At 37.3% G+C, this 21,132-nt stretch overlaps 1 protein-coding gene across 2 annotated transcripts in view; it reads left to right on the top strand.

The window, feature by feature from the left end:
- GRB14 (growth factor receptor bound protein 14) overlaps positions 1-21,132 on the top strand; it is a 128,448-nt gene that overhangs the window by 75,986 nt on the left and 31,330 nt on the right. For both annotated transcript variants that reach the window (XM_054478739.1, XM_054478740.2), the window contains 2 exons: positions 16,656-16,777; positions 18,710-18,784. In XM_054478739.1, coding sequence (XP_054334714.1) covers positions 16,656-16,777; positions 18,710-18,784 — 197 coding nt within the window. The remainder of the gene's footprint in view (positions 1-16,655; positions 16,778-18,709; positions 18,785-21,132) is intronic.

Raw genomic sequence — 21,132 nt, 5'->3', positions numbered from 1 at the left:
CCTTTGTTTGATGCATTCAAGAGTTTATGCCTCAGAGCAATGTGCCAATGTAAGGTTCTGTTCAAATGAACATCCTTTCTCTTATGAAATGGAATTAAAAATGATTTTGGCAGAAAAGGTGTGTTCTTAGAAGGATTTATTTTTTAAAGATTTGGGAAGTGGTTTTTCTGAACACTACCTGCATTCCCTGAACCATTTAGAAAATGTTTGTACTTCTGATTTGACAACTGGTGTCCTAGGACATGTCAGAACCTCATGAAGGGGACAGAGTAAGGCCTGTGGAGAGGAAGCTAGAATTGTTCCATGGTCTCTTCAGCTGATAGCTGATGAGCTACAATAGTGCAACTGACTTTGACAGCTCAGCCTAGACAGTTATCAACCTGCCAAGGACGCATGCTTCTAAAGGTATGTCATATTGGCCAATATAACTTGTTGCCTCATCTTCTAGGACAGAAAAGGCTCAACATATACTTTCTTTTTGCCACCTGTGACTAGTTTAACTTCTATTTACGATAATTAATCTCCTAGAAGTATGGTGTTAATTCTCAATAGATATCTGCCCTATTCCAAGCTATTTCATTTAGCTCCTAATTAGCATAATATATTATTACAGTATTTTATATTCTTAAATTTTTCGTTCGGGAGGACTTAAATTTTTTTTGTTATAGTCACTACCATTTATCTCTAACAAATAGCTTTGCAGTTCAGTAATAAAAATCTGCTCTGTAAATCAAGAAGTATTTTTCCCTGAGAACACTGCAAATTATTTGTATTAAGGAATAAAATGCATAGGTCTTTTAATGCAAAAGCTTAAAGTGGAACACTGGGAATTTATTTGATCCACATACTAAATTTAAACTTTTAGGCATCAAGTAGTAATAGAAGTTTATTTCTTTATTACTGTATTTTCTGGAAACTGCTGAAATAAAATCAAAGATATAAGCACATTCTCATGACTTCATCAACCATGCATTAGACCAAAGCTCATGAGAAAGAATTTTATTTCCAGAGCCTTCCTGTGTTTTTTTTTCCTTTGGGTTTTCACTCAGATTATATGTTGAAACAGAACAATTGAAAACATTAATTCTACCCCAATACTAATGTGTATTAGATTTAATAGCTTCCAGTTCTTTACCGATGTAACAGGAGAGTAATCACTATTGAGGTACTGTCATCTTCCTCAGCACAAAATATTAACAGATTTGTCTTTAAAATGTTTTTTGTTTTAGTTTTGCCTTTTTGCATAGTTTATTATAATCTTGCAATATCTATTCAGTCTAATAGTGGTGGGAAGTAAAATGTTCAATTTAATTTGCATATTTAAATGAATGGAAAGAACTACAGTGGTTTTTTTCTCCTTAAATGTGATATGCAGCTACAGATGCTCTTTGTTAACAGAATAAACCACTGACATCTTTACTGCAAGTCTTCTGTGACTGCTACTGATGTAAAGAACCAAAGGATGAACTATTTTCCAGAACTTTAGTGATCAGCTAGTGGGCTCTGCATATTGTTTAAGAAACATTCTTGCACTCTTTTTGTCCAAAATGATGAATTTTCAATAAATAAAATTCTATTTGGTTTTCTGTTCCTGTGTTAACTTACTTAGGATAATGCCCTTATTGAATAGGGAGTCCAGCATCCATGATGGCTGTAGGAGTGTGGCTTTATTTCTTTTTATTCAGGACATGATTTCATTCTTTTTTTTTATGGCTTCATAGTATTCCATGATTTATATGTATGACTTTTTTTTTTTTTTTTTTCTTTTCTCAGACAGAGTCTCGCTCTGTCGCCCAGGCTGGAGTGCAGTGGTGCAATCTTAGCTCACTGCAACCTCCGTCTCCTGGGTTCAAGCTATTCTTGTGCATCAGCCTTCAGAGTAGCTGGGATTACAGGCACATGGCACCACACCCAGCTATTTTTTTTAAATTTTATTTTTAGTAGAGATGGGGTTTCACCATGTTGGCTAGGCTTGTCTTCAACTCCTGAGGTCAGGTGATGCACCTGCTTTGACCTCCCAAGGTGCTGGGATTACAGGTGTGAGCCACCATGCCTGGCCTATATGTACTGCATTTTCTTTATCCAGTCCACTGTTAGTGATTCTGTGTCTTTGTTATTGTGAATAGTGCTGCAATGAACATACGAGCGCAGGTGTCTTTTTATTTATTTTGAATATATGCCCAGTAATGGGATTGCTGGGTTGGACGATAGTTCTTTTTTAAATTTTTTGAGAAATCTCCAAACTGCTTTCCACAGTGGCTGAACTAATTTACATTCCACCAGCAGTGTATAAGCATTCCCTTTTCTCTGCAGCCTTGCCAATATCTGCTATTTTTTTTACTTTTTGATAATAGCCATTCTGACGGGTGGGAGATGGTATCTCATTGTGGTTTTGATTTGCATTCCTTTGATGATTAGTGATGTGGAGGAATTTTTCATGTTTGTTGGCTACTTGTATGTCTTCTTTCAAGAAGTGTTGATTCATGTCCTTCACCATTTTATAATGGGGTTGTTTTTTGTTTGTTGAATTAGGTTCCTTATAGATTCTAGATATTAGACCTTTGTTGGATGCATAGTTTGCAAATATTTTCTCCCATCCTGTAGGTTGTCTGTTTAATCTGTTGATAGTTTCCTTTGCTGTGCAGAAGCTCTTTAGTTTAATTAGGTTGCACTTGTCTATTTTTGTTTTTGTTGCAATTACTTTTGAGGACATAGTCATAAATTCTTCCTCAAGGCTGATGTCCAGAATGGTGTTTCCTAGGTTTTAATCGTTTAAATCTTTAATCCGTCTTGAGTTAATTTTTGTATGTGGTGCAAGGTAGGGGTCCACTTTCATTCTTCTGTATTTGGCTAGCCAGTTTTCCCAATACCATTTATTGAATAGGGAGTCCCCTACTCATTGATTATTTTTGTCAACTTTGTCAAAGATCACATGGCTGTAGGAGTATGGCTTTATTTCTGGGTTCTCTGTTCTGTTCCATTGGTCAATATGTCTGTTTTTGTACAAGTATCATGCTGTTTTGATTACTGTAGAATTATAATATGGTTTGAAGTGGGGTAATGTGACCCCTCCAGCTTTGTTCCTTTGCTCAGGATTACTTTGACTACTTGGTCTCTTTTTGGGTTCCGTATTAAGTGGGAGCTAAACATTGGATACTCATGGACACAGAGATGGCAACAATAGACATGGGGGCTACTAGAAGAGGAAGAGGTGGGAGGAAGGGTTGAAAAACTAACTGTCGAGTACTGTGCTCACTTTCTGGGTGACGGGTGCGATTGTATCCAGACCTCAGCATCACACAGTATACCCATGTTAAAAACTTGCATATGTATATATGTATTTCTTGAATTTAAATAAAAGTTGAAATTATAAAAAATAAATCAATAGAATTGTAAAAGGAAGGGCATAGTATCTATTTATTTAAATTTAAATTATTTATTTATTTTTTTAGAGACAGGATCTCTTTTGCCTGAGGTGGAGTGCAGTGGTGGAGTCATGGCTCACTGCAGCCTCAGATTCCTGGACTCAAACAATCCTCCAGCCTCAGCCTCTGTTATTATTATTATTATTATTATTTTTATTATTATTATTTTTTTGAGACGCAGTTTCACTCTTGACACCCAGGCTGGAGTGCAATGGCGCAATCTTGGCTCACTGCACCCTTCGCCTCCCAAGTTCAAGTGATTCTCCTGCCTCAGCCTCCCAAGTAGCTGAGATTACAGGCACCCGCCACCACGCCTGGCAAATTTTTGTATTTTTCAAACTAGAGTCAGGGTTTCACCATGTTGGCTAGGCTGGTCTCGAACTCCTGACCTAAGGTAAACCACCCCCACCTCGGCCTCCCAAAGTGCTGGGATTACAGGTGAGAGCCACCACGCCTGGCCTATTATTTTAAAAGATATTCTAAATACAAAAATAATCTATCTCATTGTAAATACCTCAAAAAATCATGAAGTAAACAAAATTATTCATAATTTCAACACTGAGATAACTGTTAACATTTTTTAAAACTCTTTAATCAGTTTCTCTACTTTAACATAGTTGCTATATGTATTAACTCTTATAGACTACCTTTTTTTTTTTTTTCTTTTGTGCCCTTAAAATATATCTTGAGTATTTGTAGTTTTTTACTTGTCATTTTACAGATGCCACAAAAATCAGTAACTCCTCTTGCCTTCTCTGGCTGCGTTACCCAAACAGTTTAGCAAATATTTATTGACAATTTTGTACCAAGCCTATATTTTGTTGTAGATTCTGGGGATGCAGTATGAGCAAAACAGACAAAAAGTATTGCCCTTGTGAGTTTGCGTTTTCATTGGGAGAGAGACAGGAAACAGGGCCTAATATTTGTTATTCCCATAGGGGATGATAAGCTCTGGGGAGGGAAGGCAGGAGGAAAGAGGGAGAGTGAGTGCTAGAGCAGAAGGGAGATGTGCTTTATTTTTAATTTATTTATGTTGAGAACGAGTCTCACTCTGTTCCCCAGGCTGGAGTGCAGTGGTGCAATCTCAGCTCACTGCAACCTCCACCCTCTGGGTTCAAGTGATTCTCCTGCCTCAGCCTCCCAAGTAGCTGAGATTACAGGAGCCTGACACGACACCCAGCTATTTTTTGTATTTTTAGTAGAGACAGGGTTTCACCATCTTGGCCAGGCTGGTCTTGAACTCCTGACCTCGTGATCCACCCGCCTCGGCCTCCCAAAGTGCTGGGATTACAGGTGTGAGCCACTGCACCCGGCTGGGAGATGCACTTTAAAGAGGCATCAGGGAAAGCCTCCCTGACGGAGTGATGTTTGAGTGGAGAAATGAAGCACATAGCAGGCAGGCTGTGCAATTAAATGGAAGATTGTTCTGGACAGAGGGAACAGCAAGTGGAAAGGCCTGGACGTGGCAGTGTGCTTGTGTTCAGGAAGCAGCCTAGGGGCCATTGCACCTGGAGTGGAGTCAGTAAGGTGGAAGGTAATGGGAGAGGACATCACAGAGTTGCCCCAGGACCAGATCGTGTAGGGTTTCATAGACCAGGAAGTGAGCCTGGCATTTACACCGAGTGAGAGAAAAAGCAAGGGGAGGTCTTTGAGTCAGAGAAGAATATGATGTGATTTAGTTTTAAAAGCATACTACTAAGGAGGCCAGAATGCAAGGTTTGACCTTTTATTTTGCTTTTCCATCAGACTACCTGTGGCTACCTGGAATGATCCCCACCTATCTGTCATTTCTACTAGCTGTGCATGCCCCCATTATACCATCTTCACATGTGGTCTGTGTGTTTATGAGATTTAGTGTTTGTGAGATCCTGAGGCCTCATAGGCAAGGATATTTTGACTTATAGGATAGATGAGAGTTGAGGGTTTTCTGCACTTTGCTCACTTTTAGTGACCAAGATAAGCTTAGGCCAGTTTCAGAGACATTCCGAGTTGTGAATACATATGCTACTATCGTTGCTTCTCATCTGTCTAAACCATATCACAAACTACTAAAAGCAGAAGGGGGATTACTTAATATTCAAAATGTGGTACGTTCCTGAACCTGAAGTCTAATTTCAGAGTTACGTTTTCTGTGGCAAAGGAAACTTCAATCTTATTAGTATTTTTTTTTTTTTTTTTTTTGAGATGGAGTCTCCCTCTGTCGCCCACGGTGGAGTGCAGTGTTTGATATTGGCTCACTGCCTCCTCCGCCTCCCAGCTTCAAGTGATTCTTGCGCCTCAGACTCCTGAGTAGCTGGGATTTCAGGCGTGCACCCTCATGCCTGGCTAATTTTTGTATTTTTCATAGAGATGGGGTTTCACTATGTTGGCTAGGCTGGTCTTGAACTACTGACCTCAAGTGATCCATCTGCCTTGGCCTCCCAAAGTGCTGGGATTACAGGTGTGAGCCACCATGCCCGACCATTATTAGTATTTTTAATATAAATGCATATGTGTGGCAGCTACTATTGGTGTGCATAGAGTATGTATTTTAATATCCATTTACATGCAGGAATACAAAGATCTAGATTCCATCAGGTTCTGTAATCTGCATTTTCCACTGAAGCAAGTTGGTTTCTTCCCACCACAATATTTCAAGCAAATGTTCCTGAGATTCTGCGGTCGGTTTGCCTCTGTCTCACTCTACATCTCTCTCAGGAATGCTATAATTTAAATTGCGAACCACCAAGAAAACTTTCGTATAAACGTTCCTATCCCAGGTGGTAATGAAATTACTGAGATTGAACTGAGCCAACCCAGTTCACTTTATAGCAGAGCCAGATATTTATTTTGGCTGAGCGAGAGAATCATGCTAAAAATTACCTGTTTTTGAATTTGTACAAAACATGAATTGTATAATAATATTATGTTTGGAACTTTGAATGCAATGTCCATGTTTCATATCCTCTACCTGTAATTATTAATATATGGCTGCTGAGAATTTTAATAGGCAGAGTCAATCATTGAAGACAACTAAATATCTTGATTTTGTTATGAATCTCTGAATGGCCTGATTTTGGATCATATTATTATATGGTTCTACTTGTACACACAGTTTGATAGACATTGAATTTAAAATGTCAGCACATCAACAAATATTTCTCCTTTCATGATGTAGTAAACCAGGTTTTGCAACTGGTGTGGTTTGCTTCACAGCCACTGGATGTCACTATAGTTCCCCAGATGGAATCCTCTGTGCTGTTACAATCAATGTAAGAGTAGGGTGGGGGAAAAACTTTAGCTTCAAGTCCTCTGAAACTTAACGGGATCCATGTTTGTCTTGCTCCCATTCTGATTCCTAATTGAAGCCATGGTATGAAGCAGTGGCAATTAACACAATACCTCAAGCGCATACCTACAGACTCCTCGGGAAGAGGAATTAATTGTATTTTAGTATCATTTCTAGGGACAGCTGAGATTTCCATTGTGAATATCATTGTGGAGTGGCTTTAATAAGCAAAATGAATGACTGGAGGCTTTTAATGAAACCATTTTAATGTGTGCAGCTATGCCCACGTGATTGCCTTAAGACAGAAGCGATGCACAGTGACAGTGAGGGAATGGTTCACAGCCTCCTGCTTGGAAGCTGCTCCTTCACTCTTTTTTCTTTTTTAACAAAGGAAGTACAAGTGTTTTTCCTCTTCTGGAGCTGACATAGAGTTGGACTTTCTGTGCAGTTTGTAACATACCAGCCATCAGAGTTGTGACCACCCTCATCACAGCAGAAATCACTGTGAAGCCTTTGGGACATGTGGCACTGTGCTTCCTTCCATAAAGAGAATCATGTGCCCTGACCCTCTGGGCTTTCAGGAGACGTGGTGTCGTGGTGGCACACACAGACCGGAAATGGGCACTATTTAACTAGCAAAGATAGGAAGTGCCCATAACTAAATCTGCTTCTGATTCAGCTGATTTTTTCTTCTACATATTCTCATAGCCTCGGCTACATGAATTCAGGTCCTAGCATCTCTCCCCTCAGGCATTATGTTAGCCTCACAACTGGTCCTCCTGCCTCTGGTAGTACCAACATTATCCATCTGAATGCAGACCTGATTCTTTTTGCATTTGGATCCAAGGTCCTCTGTGGGTCTTGTAGCATCTTGTGACCTGTCTACCCTTCATAGCTGCAGCCTTAATGTCTCACCCCTCCCTGCTTTTAGTTTATACGTTAGAGAACTGCCTGCAGATGCCTGCATATACTACAGTTTCTACTCAGTTTTCTTGTTTGTGATGTTAAGAGTCACAGAAAACCCCTTCCTGTCCATCTTTACTTGGCTAACTGCTATGTATCTTCCAGGGCTTAGTTATTTTAGTTAAAAATGGCAGGAAAGTAAAACCCCAGCCTTTTCTTAAAAATACTTATGGCAATAAAGATGAAAACTCTGAGCTGTCCAAGCTGACTGATAGGTAACCTAGTGTCACAGTCTGGGGAAAGTGGAGAGAGAAAAGCAGTTGGAGGCATCCCATGCTCAGCCTTGTGAAGTAGAGTCACCCTTTCCATCTGACAGCAGGCCGGGAGACACACCTGCCTCTTACACTTGCCTGACTGCTCGGCGCAAACTGCTGCTGCTGCTCCAGGGCTGTTCCTTGAGATGATCAGGATGCTTGCTGCCACCACCCGTACTCATACACCCCTTGGGAAATTGCAAATCCTGAAAACAACAGAGAGCTGCAGGAGGCACTAAGAGTGTTAGTGACGAATTGTGTCCTAGGAGGTGATGCTTCCACAGGACATACTATATAGGTGGGTGTGAGAAACAAGCAGTGTGGACAAGATTTAGATATAAGGTTGTTCAAAGTAGATTGTTTACAATATCAATTAACTAGACAAGTAAAACCTCAATATAAAAGGAGAATGTTATAAATTACAGTACATCCATAGGATGTAATGTTATGCAGCTTTTGATCATGCTTTTATTCTTCCTTTGAAGACTGATGTGGGTAAATGTAAGGTTGTGGTGATGATTGAATAAAATCAGTGTATAAACATATAACATTTTCTAATATTATAAAAAGTATATACACATACACTCATATACAGCAAGAGAAAAAGACAAGAAAGGAATATACTGAAAGGTTAGGTGCTTATTCCTGATTGACAGGTTTAAAGATGTATTGTGATTGTAAGTTATCTGTATTTGTAAAATTTCCTTTAATGGAATGTATTATTTTAATAATCAGAAAAAAAGAAATAAACACAATTTTTAAAACTTTTAAAGAGATTTTTAAAGCCTTAGCTCAGACATCTTTCTGAAGCCCCAAGTTGGACAAAATACACATCTTCTTTGCTGCTGTAACATTTTCTACAACTATCTTAACAGTGATCACATTATTAAAATCAGACAGTAATTCCATGGAGCTGGGGCTCTCTGTACACATGCATCTTTGTAACCCAGGGTCTAAGACAAATGAATGTGTTTTGAACTAAGTCATACTAAACTTTAAGGCATTTATATCCAAAAATTAAAATGATGGATTACAAAGTACATAGAAGGAATAGGCTTGGAAAAGAAGCCAAAGAAATCACATGCTGTGCTCAGATAGAATTTACTCTGAGTCCTTAAAGAATGCTGTGAGAACCTTCGAATTAATGGAAGCTGTCTGTAAGCTCTTCAGATATTTACCCAGTCAACTCAAGATCATATATATGCAGGCATTTTGTGGAAAAATAAGGCTGCCTCTGAATATAAGTTGCGATGGTTGGGTCAGAGTTAATTGGAGACTATTTCCCCTCGCAGAAGAATGAACTGCAGGGCCTTTATAGCCGTCAAGCTGAAGTGTCACAATTTTCCTATTATTGCACTTGGGGAGTTGAATGTGTCTGATGGCAATTTTCTGGGGGATCCTGCTGGTATTAAGTAGTATTCTTAGGTTAAGGAACCTTTTAGAAATTGAGCTGCATTTTATTCTTTGCTTCTCCAGTTTTTGTTTTGCTTGGCCAGAGGCTGTTCATTTTTATCTGAAAATAAGATTGACAAAATGTATGTAGTTTCTACCAAGCATAGAGAAGTACAAGGACCATTTGTCTCCTGGAGTTTCCTATAAAAAAGGTATTCAAAAAATTGTTTTCTGAGCGAATTAGAGGTAAAAGCCACTTTTGTTTCTTCTCTTATCAAGTGAGAGAAGAGTAGGGACTCAGGTTTCTATTTGAGCTCCTCACTGTACTTGGCAGTAGCTTCAGCAAAGAAATCCAGGCAGAAGGTCACAGGTGAGCACTCTCCATTCTTGGAGGATTGAGGTTTTTAAAAAGACTTTGATGTTAAATCAACAGTTTCAGAAGAAACTTCTTGCTTTCTTCTTCTTTTTTCTTTTCTTTTTCTTTTTTTAAAGAAAGAGTTTCTGAAAATTCGAAAACAGAATTACATGTAGTTATCATTATTTGGTAATATTTCTTTTTATTACCATAAGACCTTACTGACCTATTAGAAACAAAAAATACAACTTAAGGCAATACAAAATTTTTGTTTTTGTTTTGAAAAAGCTTTTAAAATGCTTTTGAAGCTTTTCTTTCTTTTTCCTTCTTCTTGATTGCTATGTTGAAGTAATTTAAGAGGGCTTCCCTCCTATTTTTCTACCTACATATCAGTGGTAGTTAACAATTGTAATTTACTTTCCAATGCCCGAAAAATAACGTCAGAAAGTTTTATTTTAAATAGACTTGTATCTGTGAAGTTTTAATAACATGTTTTATTATAGTATTTTAGATGGATTTTATAAAGTTTTAAAAATAAAGTCTTTAAAATAATAATTTTGAATTCATGTGATTCCTACCTGTGGTCACTTCTCAAATGGTAATTCAAAAAGTACCTGAGTTCATTCTGGGTTTTCAACACTGCAGCAAAGAGCCCCTAGTTGTAGAATTAATATTATTCCTTTTGATATTTGAAATAAATGATAAATAACTTAGTAGGATTACTTACTTGGTTAAAATTTGCTTGGTAGGAGAAAGGTCCAAGAAAGTTTATTAAAGGCCTTTTGGTTTAGTGTTTTGTTTTGTTTTCCCTTTTCTTAGTTCTTGGTAATGATGTATTTTGGCTAGACCAAGGCAAGAGAAAGTTGGTCTTCAGCAACATTTCACCTCCTTTTGCATCATTTTTATTTTCTTCTCAAAGTAATCCATCTAGTCATCTTGCATCTTCCTGTTGAATTTTCTGTCTACTAGGGCCTGTATTTAGTCAGATATCTGCATTGAAAAAAGAAATGTTAATTTTATGTGAGATGTGATTAACTGATATTCAATTATGCCTCCCAGGGTTATTTGGATTATTGTAACATTAATCCTTTAACATAATGAGATTGGTTGGGGGAAGGTACAATGCATCCAAATTGGGATGGTGATATATAAATTTAAAAAGAATATGTAATATAATTTCTAAAAATCAGATTCTATAAGAAGAAAATTATATCTTCATTACCAGGCTAGTATATAAGGTAAAAAAGTATAACTGCATTCAATCCTCTTGACTTTTATTAGCTTCCTTAATATGTTATCTGAATGTTTGATAGAATAGTACTAGAAATCTTTTTCGAAGGAATGGAATGTATGTCTTTGGCTTTCTCACATACTGTATTTCGTGATGGCTTTTTAAAAGACGGATTTTTCTTAAATCACCAGATTATTTTCTAGTGCTAGGAATTGCAGTATGTAAATACTCAGTTGTATAGTTCTGTGACATTTTCTGCGATTCTTTTATCCTTTATTTTATTTTTTCAAGATTGCTATTCTGGTTTTTATTTGCATGTAGTCAACAAAACCCCTGACTAGATTCCACTTCTTGGTAACCATACATATTACACTAGTTCTTTTTTATATTTAGCCTCCTGAGTAGCTGGGATTACAGGCATGAGCCACCGAACCTGCTTAGTTCTTTAGTTACACATTTGTCATAGCTGTTCAAATGTAGTTTGATTTTTCAACCTTTTTTGTTTTATTTTCTTTCATGATGCAGTCCAAATTCAAATGATTTGTACTTTGAAGATTGACATGATTTGAAATCTTGCCCATTACTGTTTTGTCCCTTACACTTAAAATGTGATATACTTTCAGTTAATTAGCAAATATTTATTGAATACCTTTCAAAATAAAAGAATTGGGGCCGGGCGCGGTGGCTCACGCCTGTAATCCCGGCACTTTGGGAGGCCGAGGCGGGCGGATCACGAGGTCGAGAGATCGAGACCACGGTGAAGCCCCGTCTCTACTAAAGATACAAAAAATTAGCCGGGCGCAGTGGCGGGCGCCTGTAGTCCCAGCTCCTCGGGAGGCTGAGGCAGGAGAATGGCGTGAACCCAGGAGGCGGAGCTTGCAGTGAGCCAAGGTCGTGCCACTGCACTCCAGCCTGGGTGACAGAGCGAGACTCCGTCTCAAAAGAAAAAAAAAAAAGAGAATTGGAAGCAACTAAGGTAGAGAACGAACGGCAGGAGCATGAAAGAGCAATTTTAGTTGATATAGACAGAATGTGCAGGATGTAAATAGATCCAGCAGAGGTGGTAGGCAATGTCCCTTGGGAGAGAACTTCCACGAAGTTGAAGCAATGTGTGCAGGGAAAAGAACATCAACTTGCGCTCAGACATGTGGTTGTCGTTCAACCTGGGCACTTGGGACCTACAAGTGGGGGCACTTGGGACCTACACCATCCGGTTACCATCCAGCTCCCTCACAGTCTCCACTCCTCCAGTTTCTTTGAATAACCCTTTAACTCTGCCTCTTTTCTCAGAGGGCAGAGGGTGGGTCCCCACAAGTGACAATGGAGGATTGGCTAGGCATGCTTCTTCCTAAACAATTACATTTGTCAAAAATTGATAAAGTCTACTGTGACACTCAAAAAAACAACAAAATGCCTCTTTGCTATTTTTTCCTTTCTTTATAGTGTAGTATGAGGGTAGAATTCATACTGTTTTCTTAGAGGTAGAGAAGGGTAATGGGTCCAAGGAAACACAGGTTGGCAAAGGAAACAAGCAAGCATCTTTATTGATATCTTGAAATTGTCTCCTACTGCAGTTGCAAAGAATACAGATACCGTGCTTAGCACATAGTGCATTTAATAATGTGTACCTGTGTTTCATAATCTTGAAAATACCAGCTGAGTTTGTGTGAAAAGTAAACAGAAGTAAGGACAGATTTTTAAGGATGCAACTTCCCACTTGGTAGCTCAGTGATCACTGGATGTCCCTCCAGTTTGTCTTGCAGTTTTTCTAGCTTATTACTGGTAACACATCCTTCCAAGTGCTAAGGCTGAGAACCTTGATGTCTTCCTCAAGTACTTTCTTTTTCACTCCATATCCAATTTGTCAGCGAATTCTGTTGTCCCTACCTTCAAAATAGATCAAGATTCTGTGTATTTTTTTTAACCACATCAACTGCTACCATGCTAATCTAAGCTGCATCATCTGTCCTGGGGTTAGTTCCAATAGCCTACCAAATGGTCTTTGTGCTTTCAGCCTTTTAAAATCAGTTTTATGCTCCACAGTGTGATCCTATTGAAACTTGTTAGTTCATGTTATTCCTGTGTTCAAAATGACTTCCCATCTAACACAGAGGAAAAGCCTAGCCCTTACTATAGACTGCAGGGCTTTCTACAACCCACTATCTCATCACCATTATTTCCTTAACTTCTTCTCCTGGGATAACCCCTTTTCCTTGTTCAGCATTAGCCACACTAACCTCCTGGCTGTATTTCAAACATACCAGCCTTTCTCTCACCTCAAGGGCTTTTTTTCTTGCTCCTCCTCTCTATCTGCTTGGCTCCTGTCCTCTTCTCCTTTAGGTCTCTGTTTAAACATTACCTTCTCAATGAGGCCTTCTTGGTAAGCTGATGGAAATGGATTCCTATCCCCTTTGTCCTCAGCACTTTCTCTCTCTTCCCTGCTGTATTTTTCCCTGTAAGGTTTATCACCACTATTATGGTTTAAATATTTGCCCCTCCAAATTTCATGTTGAAATGTGATCCCCAGTGTTGGAGGTGGGCCTAGTAGGAGGTGTTTGGGACATGAGGGCAGGTCTCTCGTGAATGACTTGGTGCCATCCTTGTGGTAATGAGTGAATTCTCACTCTATTCGTTCACACAAAAGCTGGTTGTTCAAAAGAGCCTGGCATGTCTATTGCTGTCTCTTGCCACGTGACACGCCTGCTCCCCCTTTACCTTCCTGCATGATTGTAAGCTTTCTGAGGCCTCACCAGAAGCAGGTGCTGCTACCATGCTTCCTGTATAGCCATGAGCCAAATAAACCCCTTTTCTATATAGATTACCCAACCTCAGGTATTTCTTGATAGCAAAAAAAATGGACTAAGACCACTACTTTTTATGATTCACATTTTATTTATTATCCATGTATTCCCATTAGAATGAAAGCTTCGTGAGGGCAGTTATTTTGTTACTGTCTTCTCCACTACAAAATTTTTAGCCCTAAGATGAGTTTTTGACATACTGTGAACCTTCAACAAATATTTGTTGAATGGATGAACAAATGACTAAGTTATAACTAACTGCCAGACTATATGCACTTATCTATAACAAGCAGAAGCAGACAAGCTTTTTGGGCAGGGTTCACATTCATACACATGTTTTAGGAGGTTTGCTATGCTATCAGTGTCCACGTTGGATTAGAAGAATGAGAAAGTAGAGGCTTGAAGATTAGTTAGGCTGAACAAGAAAAGGCAAAGGTCTAAATTGAAATGGTGACAGTGGGACCTGGTGTGGGGGTTGTTTGTTGTGTGAAAGACACTCAGAGGAAGAATCCCTGCTATCTGAGAATTTCAGGAGTAGATATTGGATTAGAGGTAGAGAAAGTTGCAAAGGTGAGTTGTAGTTCTACTTTTTTTGAGAGAATGTGGTAAAAAAGACAGTAATGGAGATAGGATAATTTAGGAAGAAAAAGTCATTTGAAAGGGAAAAATGTAGATGACTTTGTTTCGTTTTTAAGTTTAAAAAGATTTTGGTACCATTTAAAATTTTGTATATGTACAGTTCAGTGGCATTATATGAATTCACATTGTTGTGCAACCATCACGACTGGCCATCAATCTCTAAAATATTTTGATTTTCTCATACTGAAACTCTGCATCAATTAAACAACAACTCCTTATTCTCCCTACTCCCTCCCGCCCCTGGAAGCCACCATTCTACTTTCTATCTCTATGAATTTGACTATTCTAGGTACCTTGTATAAGTGGAATCGTACAGCATTTGTTCTGTTGTATTTGTCTTATTTCACTTAGCATAATAACTTCAAGGTTCATCTATGTTGTAGCATGTGTCAGAATTACATTCCTTTTTAAAGCTGAATATTCCATTGTAGGTACTGCATATACCACATTTGTTATCTATTCATTGTTCATGGACATGGACATTAGGTTTTCACCTTTTGGCTATTGCGAATGATGCTGCTATGAACATTGGTATACAAATTTCTGTTCGAGTCCCTGCTTTCACTTCTTTTGAGTAAACAGCCGGAAGTGGAATTGCTGATCCTATGGTAATTTTATGTGTAATATTTTGACTTTGGTTTTAGACATACTGTATTTGAGGTGGTGGACAGTATAGTAGTTAGGACACGAGCATGGGTGAGAACAATTATAGCCAGAGATTTCACTTCAGAAAACCTGACAAATGAGATGGTTGAAGAGGTGAGAATGGATTAATTTATAGGGGGAGAAAGAAAAGAGTTGAACCAAGATTGTAGGAGGAGAAGGAGCTAGTGGAGCCAGTCAATGGGATAGAAAAGGAGCAATCAGAGTTAGGAATAGAACCCCAAGTGTTGATATATACTTAGCTCAAACTCATCCATATTCATTGAACACTCTTACTTGAACTTCTTTTTTTGGATGAATAAATGTCTATTTAAGAATGATATTACTTTCAAGAGTTTGGGTGTTGTAGGTCACAAATCACTACTGTATGTTGAATTTCTGAGACATAAATGCTTTTTAAAAACATCCTAGAAACAGTAAAACAGCAGAGAATTTCCATATTCCTTATTTGGTTGTTCTCCATTTCCTGTTTCGCGTTGGTAATTTCCAGTTTCTTTTCTTTTCTCCACCTTTTATTGAAGTATGGCATACATTAAGAAAAGTGTACAAATCAAGTGTGCACAACTCAATGAACTCTCAGATATTACATATACTGGAGTAACCAACCCCAAGATCAAGAAACAGCGTTGTACTCACCCCAGTGATTCCCTTCATGCCCCCACTTACTTAATATCTCCAAAACCCTTTCTAGCACTGTAGATTAATTTTGCTGTTTTGAACCTTATATAAGTAGAATCATGCAGTATATACTATCTGTGTCTGGATTCTTTAATTAAATATGGTGTTCATGAAATGCAATATTTATCAATACTGTTGTGGGTTGTTGTAGTATATTTTCACTGTGTGCTTTTACACAATTTACTTGTTCATTCTCATGTCAGTGGGCATCTGGGTAGTTTCAAGTTTGGGGCTATTATGAATAATACTACTGTCAACATCCTCACAGTTTCTTATAAAACTAGGAATTTCGCATGTTATAGTCACCTCTTTAAAACTGCCTTTGCTTACTTCATTTAAGCGCCTTTTCTGCCAAGTGCCTTCCCACCCACTTAATTATCTTCATTGTTTATACAAAATATATTTTCCTTAGTATTAGCTTTGAAAGTATAACGTGCCCCAAGGAATTGGGCTTCTTTAAAAAAACCTGTGTCTTCTTGTATTAAAATTTTCCTTTAAAGCATTTATTTTAATTTTTCTCAGCTATCCAGATTAGTCTGGACAGTCTTAAATGCACATGAACCTGTCAAAATTCTTCATCTCTTAATGAGGTGAATTGTTCAACCTTGAAATAAATATTTAAATTTTGGCACCATGATGAGTCAGAGAAAAAAATAGCTCCCATATACTTAATGCAGATATGTTATCAAACTTATATTATTTACACAGTAATAAAAGGAAATTGAGATAACAAAAAGTACATTATGATATTTTATACTTTTTTTCTTTTTAGACAACAGTCTGCTTTGGTATAAAAATGAACATTAGTAATTGAAAATTGATGACAAATTTTATCAATCTGGCTATTTCATAATTAAGTTGAAATCTGCTATGTTTAACAAAGATGCATAATACATTTTATATGTTTGTATGTGTCTGTGTTTGTGTGTGTGTATATATATATATTTGTCTATCTGTCAACATACTCATTGAAACATTCTTTACAGAAAGAACAATAGAAGACCACGAACTGGTGATTGAAGTGCTATCCAACTGGGGGATAGAAGAAGAAAACAAACTATACTTTAGAAAAAATTATGCCAAATATGAGTTCTTTAAAAACCCAATGGTAAGTGAAATCCCTCTTAATAGTTACGGAAAATAAATGAACCCGTTAAATTTTACGGGAAGAAGATAGTCACTATAAATAAAATAGTCCTATTTGGTAAATTGTAGATGAAGACTCTGGTCCTTTGAAATTATACCCATATTTCTTATGCTAACAATGATGAGTGAACATTATACACAGAAGTTCAGATACACAGGTGTAAAACTTTTTAAAGCCATATTGGTAAAGTCTGAATTGAGATGAATTTGGTTTATTTAATTTAAAAGTATTAGGAAACCTAGTTTTGCCTTTTGTGAAAAGGAAACAATTATACATTTGATGTGGGAAATGAATTTTTATAGGTTCTCAAACAGATTAAGAACAAGTGTTAAGCAAAATATTATATCTTAACACTTTCTACAGAATTTAGGAAATTTAAATAGCTTTCTAAAGTAAAAGCAGACTAATGATTGTTGAGAGTATTATAAATTAGCCAGAAATTAAGATTGACGTGAATCTTCCTATTCCAAATTATTTTGTTTTTGGTGCAGTAATTTTTGAACTAAGTAGAAGTGAGATAAAGACCAGTGCATTATCTAGTAAATACTACTTTCATTGTAGTTCTCTTTAAAAGAAAATAAATGTATGTCACATTCTAATGAAGACTAGGGATCTAGAAAAGTCAGAATAGCCTCTGGGCTCATTATTTTAAATTGTTTTTGTCTCTGCAGCTGAAGCGTATTTTTACACTAAGTTTTGGATGATAATTGGATTGAAATGATTCTTTATGAAAAATATATGATACACACCATAATAGAATATTTTCAAACCCTGAAAGACCTCTCACGTTCTCTTTTATCTTAACCTATTAATAGAAACATAATGGGATGATCTTTGGCAAAGAAAATTAGTCCTAATAAAAATTAAATACATTCAAATGTGAAGAGAAAGTGTTTTTTTTGTTGTGAGTCTTTATTAAAGACAAGAATTTAAAAAGATATATTTAAAGAAATATTGTTCAATGCTTGTTTTTTATTTATTTTTTATTTAAACAAGGCTGGACATTTGTTTTGTGGACCTATTGCAGTGGTTCTTAACTGGGGGGTGATTGGACAATGTCTGGACACATTTTGGGGTGTCACAACTGGCAGTGGGGAGGAGGGCTGCTAGTGAGCAGAGGATAGGAATGCTCTAAACATCTATAATTTGCAGGAGTGCCCCTCTCAACACAGAATTATTAGACCAAAATGTTAGTAGAACTGCTGTTGAAAAACCCTGTCCTAGAGGAAATATAGTAGAATATATTTTCCCAAACTTGTCTAATCGTAAAATTTACTGAGGGGAGAGTGCTTATTAAAAACACAGAATCCAGGACTTGCCTGGCCCTACTGAATCAGAAACTCCAGGAATGAGGCCTGGGAATTCCTATTTTAAACAACTGCCCTAGGTGAATTTTATGATTAAAAAGTTTGGAAAAATGGTAGGAAGAAAGAACTGGACTTTTAGCTCCCCAGCCCAATTTAAGTCCTGACCTCCACTGTGTTGTGGGCTATGACCTTGGGCATACCCTAAACTTTGTACTTCTATGAGCCTTTTCCTTGTAAAATGGAATGGATAGTCCTTTTGACCTGATAGGCTGGTTGCAGGACTCGGGAATAAGATGTGGGAGCAAGCACATTGTCAACTTCAGGGCAGTGTTTTATAACTCCAGATACTTGAATCCATCCACATCAGCATTATCTGGGGGCATTTGCTCATCTTTGCGCCCAACTCCAGACATTCTCATTAAGGTACCTATGAGTAGAGTCTAAGGACGGGCATTTTCAAAAGCACTTTTGGGTGAATTTTAGTCACACCAGTTTAAAGAACTTTTGCTTTTGATTACTATATTGGTCGTAATTGAATCTTTTCTAGCATGAATTTTGTGATAATTTAACTGTGTCTTTTTGACAGTATTTTTTTCCAGAGCATATGGTATCTTTTGCAACTGAAACCAATGGTGAAATATCCCCCACACAGATTTTGCAGGTAAAATATATTTTTATTAACATATATAAATAGTAGCATAATGAAGGAAAACTTTTAAGTCCTTTTTTATACATGCCCAGATTTTGAAAAGTTATGCTTTGAATCATTATTAATATTTTTTGCTGGAGGTAAAACTAAAAAAAAAATGCACCCAGGTAAAGAATGTCCTAAATCAATAAAGCTCTTTAACAATATTCTTCTTCCCAGTTTTAGCCAATTGTCAAAGGATTTTACATATTTAAAAATGTGTGTCTTAAAAGGAAACTTGCAATTTTGTTCTGTGATGTGTGTAAATATTATGTTAGTCTTTAGAAAAATCAAAATTCTTTGTAAAATACAGATATTTTACCAATAGATACTCAGTATCAGCTTTCATAATAAACACCCTCAATCCTATTTGTAATAAAATGTTTAGCAAATAAATGAAAGGAGATAAAAGATACAGGATGCAAATGTATTCACTAGCGTTTGTAATAGCTGTTATGGAAATCCTTGCATAGAATTGTGAAATAGTCTTAGCTGAATTAAGAATACTAGTTATCTAATTAAAAATCTCCTTATTTTTGTGTCTATTGGACTCATTTCTTCCAAACTGGCAGTGGCTTGAAATGGTTATTTTCAAAGACATTGTCAGTACAATAAATGAATAATTTCAGTTATTTTCTTTAATTTTTGATAGATTTGTAGATTTTACATCAGAAGCTCTACAGTTGTTTTTTACAGGTTAATGTTGAGCAATGTCTTTATAATGGTTGCTGTTTGAGCTCAGCCCCATGCATCCCCAAACCCACTCAGTATTCCCTGATCTTTAATGAAGACAACTTTTAATATTTCCAGTATTGTTTGACCTTAAAAATATTAGGTTGGCAGAGCTATCATGGATTTTTCTGTGGGCTTTTTAATAGGTTATATTTCATTTTTGTGCTTCAGAATATTTTTGAAACATGATTAGTCCCCAGAGATTTTTCTAAAAGCTGCTTCTGTGCTCCTGGGTTTTTACAGAGACACCCCGTCAAAATGTTAGGTAAATGGCAGCAGCAGCTGTGCCCCAGGACTTTCAGATCTCAGCCCTCTGAATGCTTCACCACTGTATTACAACACAGTGGTGGGATGGAGTTTTTATTCCACCTCCTTTTGCAAGTCTTCCTGTAGCACAGTTATGTTGCTTTAATGTTAAATTATAAAAACAAGAAAAATCATAGGCTTTGGAATCAGATAGTCCTGCATGTGCCCCTGACCTCTTCTCTCCACTGAGGCAATGTTTCCACTTTTTAAAAGGTTTCTTCTTTTTCTAGTGTGACCTCTATGACTCTCTTTTTAAAATTTAATTGGTTTGGTTTAATCACTTGGAAAGCACTCAAACTAAAAAACCTACTTGCCTGTTTTGCATGTCAATTAATTAATATCTGTGTCTCATTAAATTAAATTTCTTTTAGTAATTTACTTTAAAAAACATAAGTATCTACTATCAGCATTTCCTTTAGTAGCCTTTTAAAATGTGTTACACTATTTTAGTTAATAAATTCCCTTATTTCAAATTTTTTCCATTTGTTTATTCAGAGGGATTTCTATTTTCTTTTTTTTTTTTAATGAGACACTAATGCATTTCCACTGTCTTATTAAGGATGCTGAGCACAACCACTCAGTTGAGCTGTTCCTTTTCATTCTCATTTTCTTGACCAACACATGCCCACTGTCTCAATGAATTATTACCACGTAACAAACTATTCCAAGCCTTTGTGGTTTAAAGTATCCATTTACATTTTGCCAACAATTTGTGGGACAGGCATCTGGGAAGAGTTAGCTGGGTGGGTCATCTCTGAGGCACGTTGACTCAGTGTTGGGGATTGAAGGTCCCCTTCTAAGAGAGTTTTTTCACTGCATGTCGTTTGACACTCCTTGGTGTCTCTCTCTCTCTCTCCCCTGTTTTCCCCCACTTACTGTCTCTCTCTGTCTGTCTCATGTCTCATCCTGCAGGGCTTTTCCAGTTGCATTGGACTTCTTACCTGTGATGGTCTCAGGGTAGTCACATTTCTTATGTGACAGCTGGATTCCAAGGGCCAAGTCACGAAAATCACCAGGCTAGTTAGGGACTACACCTAGAACTGGCAAAGGGTCGCTTCCACATATTGTATGGGTCAAAGCAGTGATAGGCTTGCTCGCATTCAAGGGAGTGGAGAAAGACAAAGACTCCACCTTTTTGTGATTCAGTGGCAAGATGACATTACAGAAGAGCATGTAGGATGGAAGACATTGTTGCTGTCCTCCTTGGAAAACATGACCTGCCACATCCACCCACAACTGAGAACCATAGATGACAAAGGAGAGATAGTTTTGTTTGCTTTACC

The sequence above is a fragment of the Pongo pygmaeus genome, chromosome 11 (assembly GCF_028885625.2).
Source record: "Pongo pygmaeus isolate AG05252 chromosome 11, NHGRI_mPonPyg2-v2.0_pri, whole genome shotgun sequence".
Classification (NCBI taxonomy): Eukaryota; Metazoa; Chordata; class Mammalia; order Primates; family Hominidae; genus Pongo; species Pongo pygmaeus.
Note: the sequence above shows the minus strand (reverse complement) of the source record. Positions and strands in the feature narration are given on the sequence as shown.